This window comes from Sinocyclocheilus rhinocerous, unplaced genomic scaffold, assembly GCF_001515625.1.
Source record: "Sinocyclocheilus rhinocerous isolate Xijiao unplaced genomic scaffold, SAMN03320098_v1.1 scaffold534, whole genome shotgun sequence".
Lineage (NCBI taxonomy): Eukaryota > Metazoa > Chordata > Actinopteri > Cypriniformes > Cyprinidae > Sinocyclocheilus > Sinocyclocheilus rhinocerous.
The window spans coordinates 2,636,581-2,644,376 of record NW_015646352.1 but is presented as its reverse complement, the minus strand read 5'-3'; the positions used below and the strand labels follow the sequence as shown (position 1 = coordinate 2,644,376).

The window sequence follows — 7,796 nt, the reverse complement described above, 5'->3', positions numbered from 1 at the left end:
TTAAAAAAAAAAAAAAATGTTATTTGGAACTAGAAACCAAACACAAGTGTCCTCGCATACACACCTCTGCCTCAGAGTCCTTCAGCTTTTGCTTCTTTTCTTTGACCTTCATCTCAAAGACCTGCTCCATCTCTGTTTCCATCTTCTTCATCTTCATCACATGCTCCCTCCTCTCCTCCTCCATCTGGGCCAGGGGACTCCTACAAGAGAGACATTGCAACAATTGTATCAGATTTGGAGAAATTTAGCATTACATCACTTGCTCATCAATGGATCCTCTGCAGTGAATGGGTGCCGTCAGAATGAGAGTCTAAACAGTTGATAAAAACACAAGAATCCACATTGGATAAAGCAATATTATGGATAGAGGACTCGTATTTTAGCTGTAAACAACAGTTTAAGTTTAAAATTGTCTTGATGGATTTGTTTCATACAAACATGGAGCTTTTTGATACACATGTTAATAGATGGACGTGGATCATCGCTTGTGGATTATCGTGATGTTTTTATGAACTATCATTCTGACAGCACCTATTCATTGCAGAGGATCCATTGGTAAATTTCTCCAAACCTGTTCATGAGGAAGAAACAAACTCATCTACATCCTGGATAGCCTGAGGGCGAGTAAACTTTGAGCAAATTTGTATTTTTGGGTGAACTATGTCTTGAAGACAAGACTTTTTAGCTAAAAATAGAACTGTTCTCGTACTTTGTGAGCTGGCCCTTGTTCTTGGTGGCGTCGACCCCGTTGCAGGTCACGGCTGCTAGTTTCTTACTCCGGTAGTTTTCATAGTGAACATTATTGGTCACGTCCTTCAGGTCCTGCATGTGAGTCCTGGAACGGATTGTTTCATGACAGGTTAAACTTTGATCAAAACTCCAATTCAGTTTTTCAGAAAATAAAAGTTCTCGATATTTTCAGTATTTGTTGTCAGGTCGTGCCTGGTTAGGAGGACAAAGTGTTAAAGCACAGTTATCTCACGTAACGTTGTTTCTTACCTGATGAGCATATTCCTCAGGACTGTGAAGTCACAGTGCTCACCGTTCTCCACTGAAACGGGAAGAAATGGATGTTTTAGCTCAATAATATCAGAATGAATTCATTAAATTTTTCAGATTTCATTTAAAATCCCAAAATACATCTTAATTAAAAAGAAAAGTAGGCACTACTTGCATATTCATGTGTAGGACTACAACATAGAATGCTTTAAAACTGTTAAGTGTAACAATAAAAGTTGGCATGGAAAATGCATTATTTTTGTGGATGTATGCAGCTATGATAGACACTTAATATGAGATTGGACCTCTATTTTGATTAAAGATGACATCAAAAAAAATTTTTAATAGGGATGCATGATATATCAATAATATCAGAATGAATTCATTAAATTTTTCAGATTTCATTTAAAATCCCAAAATACATCTTAATTAAAAAGAAAAGTAGGCACTACTTGCATATTCACGTGTAGGACTACAACATAGAATGCTTTAAAACTGTTAAGTGTAACAATAAAAGTTGGCATGGAAAATGCATTATTTTTGTGGATGTATGCAGTTATGATAGACACTTAATATGAGATTGGACCTCTATTTTGATTAAAGATGACATCAAAAAAATTTTTTAATAGGGATGCATGATATATCAATACCATATCAGTTATCGGCTGATGTTTTATGATTCGCCAGTATCAGTCAATATTGGAAATGTTATTTTGAGGCTCATTTCCCCTATTTTTACATTTAGATAACTTTTGCGTTTTTAGTACATCTTAAAACTCATACTGTATAAGATAATGTTATTGTGATGGCTAAATTTACTTGTAGCATTTTAAACAATTTATTTAAGTTTTTTTTAGTATTTATTCTTAATTTATTTAGACAAAATTGTATAGAATTATCGGTCATTATTTTATCGGCCATAACATGAAAATAATGAATAATTTTTATTATAATGTTGTGGTTGTAGCATTTTAAACAAGAAAATAATTATTGGGCCTATCATATCAAGAGAGAATTTTAATCAGTGCATCCCTCATTTAAAAAAAATATTTTTAAAAACAAACATAATACAGTGGCAAATTCTACATTTAAAAGCAAACAGGATCAGACAATGAGGTTGCACAAAATTAATCAATATCAGACAAATGAAAAATCAAGAGACACGGGTCAGGCGGTTGTCAATTAAAAGAAAAACACAATTTAGTAATTAGACATCGAAACAAAAATAAACAGCAGGTTAGCAGTTCACATAATCGCTGTTATGTGATCATACACAGGTATGTATGATCAAACATCGTTGTCATCACATGGTATTCTGGAAAAGGACCAGAGACACTGTTTTTTGAAAGATGGTTAAAGGATGAAACATCTTCTGCACCGTTACAGCAGTTATAAGAGCCCTACGATGCTTTACCAAGCGAGCATCTTACCTACAAGGAGAACTCATGCTGACTGACCACCCCATGTGTCAATCATCTGCTACAACCACCTACCTGTGAGAGAGCAGTTGGAGGAGCGGGACTAAAGTCACTTCTGTGGGAACCCCCACTCAACCTGTGATTCATGGGCTACTACAACTAAAAATGGTGTGTTGTTGGAGGGGTTACATGGCATAGCGATGACAAGCAGATAGACCAGCCAAATGGAGCTAGGAGAAGGGGCAGGGGGTGCAGTCATACGTCTAAAGGGATCATGGGATTTGTAATTTCCTCTTTGATGGGACAGAAAACTCCTGATGCTGACAGGTATAGATGGTGCCCCAAAACGGCGTCCCTTATATTACATTACATCATATGTTAGGACAGTGTTGACCAGAGGTTAGAATGGAAATATTAGCACTCAGTCAACCCTGCATCAGAGTTCTGAGGCAGAAACAATTATAAATGATGATGTCAATGTACTATAATAAAAAAAAATATGTATGTAAAGGATGAAAAGAAATGTTTTGACCTCAGGGGTACATTTTGTACCCCTCAATGTATTTAAATCCATAATGGGGGTTGGAAATAAGTAATGGGAGGCATGCATGTCTGGATGCAAGGTTTTGTTTAAACATAAGAGTAGGGCTGGGTGATATATCAAATATTTATGATGCATTTGCAATTATTTTGTTGGCAAATCAAATTAAGAAACATCATTAATATTTAGGTAATTTTAATTTGGCCATTTATGTTTATTAGACTAGCTCTGTGTTCCCTCCTCATCTATGAGTCACAAAATATCTGTAGGTAAATATTGCTGCTTATTAATAATGCCACATTTGTAAATATACTCATCATGGAATATATATTTTTTTCATGTGGTCATTTAGAAAAAACAAATTTTTTTTTTTTGGAAAAATATTTTATACAAATATTTTCAATCGTTTATTATATATTATTATCAGGAAAAAAAAAAAAAAAGACACTCGCTCACCACACAACAACAAATCCAAATGAAAAAGTTTTCAGGGAGGAGAGCTTTGTAAAGAAAGAAATGTGGGGAAAGTAAAACCACAACAAGTCATTTGGGGCCTATCTTTCTTTCTGGAAAACCTTACACCTCGTCACCCTCCCTTTTCCAGAATCCCTCAGGTTGAACATTCGACCTGAGAGACAAATCGTCCAGCAAGCCCATGCACTTGTTTCACATGCACTGGATCACCCCTGTTTTCTTTAGAAACGGTACAGTCCTCATAACAAACTCAGATGGGTCATGCTGATGCAGCACGTACCTTCTGCCACACCCCAGGGGTACTGACGCCCTCTAACCTTCCTGCCATTTACTTCGATCACCACATTGCTACCAACCACTGCCAGAGGCATCTTCTCCTGTTGGTACAAACCACAGTTAATTAAGTGAGCCTGTATCGACCGCACACAGTGAAAGTGAACAGACACAGGGGGTCTGACGTAGATTCTCATTGAACTTCAGAGCCACAGACGGGTCTGTCAACTAAATTGGTTCTGTGGCAGTTTGCATGTGGTCAATAATAACCTCAAGCTAACCTAGAGAAACAAACAACATTGTGGATGCTGTTGGGATAATTACAGACTTTAGACAAAAACATTTCCTATTGTTTTTCTGCTGTCCGATTCAAAATGTAAGATTTATGTAAAGTTTCATAATAAGACTGTATACGTTAACAGTTGATCCATTAGGAAATAAGAACTAACAATGAACTATTTTTTACAGGATCTTCAGGATTTTCACTGTCAATCATTAATTACAAATTATAAAAATAAAAATAAAAGTATATATATAAAATGTAAATGCACAAATTATATATAAATGTTCATTTTTAGTTCACAATGAATAAACTAATGTTGTCTGTAATTATCTGCTGTACGTCTGACTATGTACTGTTTCTTTTAGTGCTTTGTATTAAGCAAATGGACTGACTCTTTACCTTTATCTTTCGGATCAGTTTGCTGTCCTCATCATCCTCTGTGTCAGGAAACTCATAGATCTTGATTTTGTGCTCCTGGATCTCCTTCATAATCTAATGATGAGAGAACAGTAGAATGTGTAGTGCTTGAGAAAAATTGTAAAATGCAAATCATCACCTGAAAAATGTAAAATCCCACATTAACACACACACACACACACCTGTTTTTTGAACAGCTGGCACTCCTCTGGCGTGAGAGTATCAGCCTTGGCGATGAGGGGGATGACATTGACTTTGTCATGAAGACGCTTCATGAACTCAATATCAAGAGGCTTCAGTCTGAAAAAAGATTCAGAATACAAGTGAATTGCGTCTAACAGTTTACACTTGTTTTGTGAGCTTGTGTTGCTAACATATTTAGATTACTAAATTAAATAAACTAAATTGTTTAAGGCACAGTACATACAGTGCAGTACAAAATGGCGAAGCTATACTATGGCAGAATTAAATTTTTTATTTAAAATATTTAACTTCTTAATGTTGACACAACTACTGCTTTCCTACTAAATACTGAAAGTAAAAAAAATACTAAAATAAATTCAATTATTACAAATAAATATATAAATAAAGTAAAAATAAGTAAATAAGTAATTAAACACATAAGTAAAAAAAATTATTAATTAAAAATAAATTAATTAGTAAATGTGACCTTGGACCACAAAACCAGTCTTAAGTCGCTGGGGTATATTTGTAGCAATAGCCAAAAATACATTGCATGGGTCAAAATTATTGATTTTTCTTTAATGCCAAAAATCATTAGGATATTAATTAAAGATCATGTTTCATGAAGATATTTTGTAAATTTACTACGGCAAATATATTAAAACTTAATTTTTGATTAGTAATATGCATTGCTAAGAACTTCATTTGGGCATATTTAAAAGGCGTTTTTCTCAGTATTTTGATTTTTTTTGCACCCTCAGATTCCAGATTTTCAAATAGTTGTATCTCGGCCAAATACTGTCCTATCATAACAAACCATACATCAATGGAAAGCTTATTTATTCAGAATTCCAAAATTCAATTCCAAAAAATTGACCCTTATGACTGGTTTTGGGGTCCAGGGTCACAAATATGTAACTAAATAAATAGATAAATAATTAAGCAAGTAAATAAATAAAATATAGGTGTGTGCCTATTTTTCCCCTAGTGGTATAAATGTATACCCTTCTATGTATATCATATAGAATATAGTAAAGAATATCATAGAGTAGTTCATAATATAATACAGTATACCGTAGTATAGTGCATTATGGGAATAACTTTAAAACTGAGTGAATTCATAATCCTGAAAAGTCTTACAAGCAAAAGTATAGAAACCACTACAACTACATGGAACAAGGAAAAAAATCTAACAATAAAAAGGCACGTTTTCACATAGTTTCCACATGTGTAACATGAATATAATGAACAGTGACAGAAACAGTAAGGTTAAGTAAAACATTGTATAAGTCTGCAAAGCTTACACATAAACCAAACATAAAAATGAGCTGTGCCCTTTGAAGTTTCCTTCCAAACCAGAAAAATTATGTCATGAGGGCTTCACTCTGTCTCTCTGTGCATCACTTTCGTTCGGGATTCCAGACAAAGAGGCTGTTCTTACATTAAGCAGGGTTTCTGTGTGTGTTTTTGTGACTTTGGGGGCCAGCTGAGGGGCCGTTTATACAGGTCAGGAATGTCAAGACTGAAGATGCAACACAAAGGTCACAGAGATATGAATGTTGCTTCATGATGGCGTCTCAAAAAGGGCACACAAGAAAATAGCTGTTTGTAGACACAGGGGTATGGGGGTCACACTACACTGAATGCAAACATAAAAGTAAACGGTCCTTTGTTTTTCTATTCAGAGAGTATAGATGATAAACTACATACTTATGAAGTATAAAGCACTACAGAGATTGTATAGTGGATTTTCCCACATATTAAAGTCATTAAATCACAAAACAACAGAAAACTTCATTGAAAAGATAAATAAAAAACACACACCATAATAAAAAATGACAAAATAATCCTGCAAGAAATTTCCCCCAAAACAAATAAAGTAAAATATAAAACACTTCATATTTTATCACAAATCTCATTTCTGACAAAGAAAAAAAATCATAATCTTGAGCAAAATTGAGCCAAATAATAAGCGAATCATTTTCAAAAATAAACCAATCAACGCCTATCATACGTCAAGCCCAGTTTAGTAGGCATTATGTAAGGCTTTTGGATCTGGGTGTGGGTAGTGTGCATCTCCATCTGTGCTCATATGTCCTCTGTCTCTCCATTTCACCCACTAATGCATTTAAATCAATGCACTGATGCCTTCATTGTACAGTATTCATGTAGAAAATTCCAAACATCATCCCACTCCTGAACAAAGTGCAAAATGTGTAAGTCAGGACGTGTGTGTGTGGTGCTTCTATTTTAAGCTGGTTAATTTATGCCAGGATTCGTTTGTAGAGGGTGAAGTACCTACCCGTGACCAGAGGGGGCGATGAAGTACAAGCAGCAGTGCACCCTGTTGTCAGGCATCTGCCTCCTGTTTACGCGGGATTCAGCATTCAGGAAGTCTTCAAACTTACTGTCGATGTAGTTGATGACGGGCTGCCAGCTGAAAGAAAGGGGAGGAGGAGAAATGAAAGGCAAAGTCATATGCAAAGACTGAGAAGTCATTGCATCACAGTCTGTAAAAGCAGATTTAAACCATCATATATAACACCCAACATGATTTTACCTTTTGACTATAATGGAGGTTATTTGCCTATCCAAGAATCTGAAACGCCCCCAAAACTCTTAAACTCACCAGTTGCTGTTGTCCACTGCATCTCCAAAGCCTGGTGTGTCTACGATGGTCAGAGTGAGCTGGACGCCCCCCTCCTTTATCAGCACTTTGGACTGTTCCACCTGAAAGCAGGACCACAAGTTGTCACCACAGTATATGTGACTTAGCCTGGCACAGGAACCTTGCCTGTTTGTTCCAGATTCATGTCACTGACACAACATCATTGCTAACTAACGCTCATGGGAGTGGAGAGGTTAATACTGGTTTATACATAAAAATGTGTACTTTTGCATTTGCATCAAACCAAAAGGTCATAGACGACCCTAGAACATAAACACTGATGGACTCTATAGCTGTATATGTCATACAAAAGATGCTAATAACCAATAGGTAACATGGTCAGCTAGTTGTCCAACAAATAGTGAGATCAACTATTTTATTAAAGCGTTGCTAAAAAAGAACATTATTTTGTGTATTTGGTGTAATGAAATGTGTTTATGCGGTTTAAGGTTCAAAAAACATTTTCCACATACTGTACATTATTGTTTCTCCTCTATGCCCCGCCTTTCTGAAACGCGTCGATTTTTACAAAGCTCATCG

The 7,796-nt window shown here is 35.5% G+C and overlaps 1 protein-coding gene across 3 annotated transcripts in view; it reads right to left on the bottom strand.

Annotated features, from left to right (window-relative positions):
* LOC107707522 (septin-7-like) overlaps positions 1-7,796 on the bottom strand; it is a 29,729-nt gene that overhangs the window by 4,084 nt on the left and 17,849 nt on the right. For all 3 annotated transcript variants that reach the window (XM_016511582.1, XM_016511583.1, XM_016511581.1), the window contains exons 4-11: positions 7,218-7,318; positions 6,891-7,025; positions 4,588-4,705; positions 4,388-4,480; positions 3,713-3,809; positions 1,000-1,051; positions 710-835; positions 65-200 (exon numbers count right to left, since the gene is read on the bottom strand). In XM_016511582.1, coding sequence (XP_016367068.1) covers positions 65-200; positions 710-835; positions 1,000-1,051; positions 3,713-3,809; positions 4,388-4,480; positions 4,588-4,705; positions 6,891-7,025; positions 7,218-7,318 — 858 coding nt within the window. The remainder of the gene's footprint in view (positions 1-64; positions 201-709; positions 836-999; positions 1,052-3,712; positions 3,810-4,387; positions 4,481-4,587; positions 4,706-6,890; positions 7,026-7,217; positions 7,319-7,796) is intronic.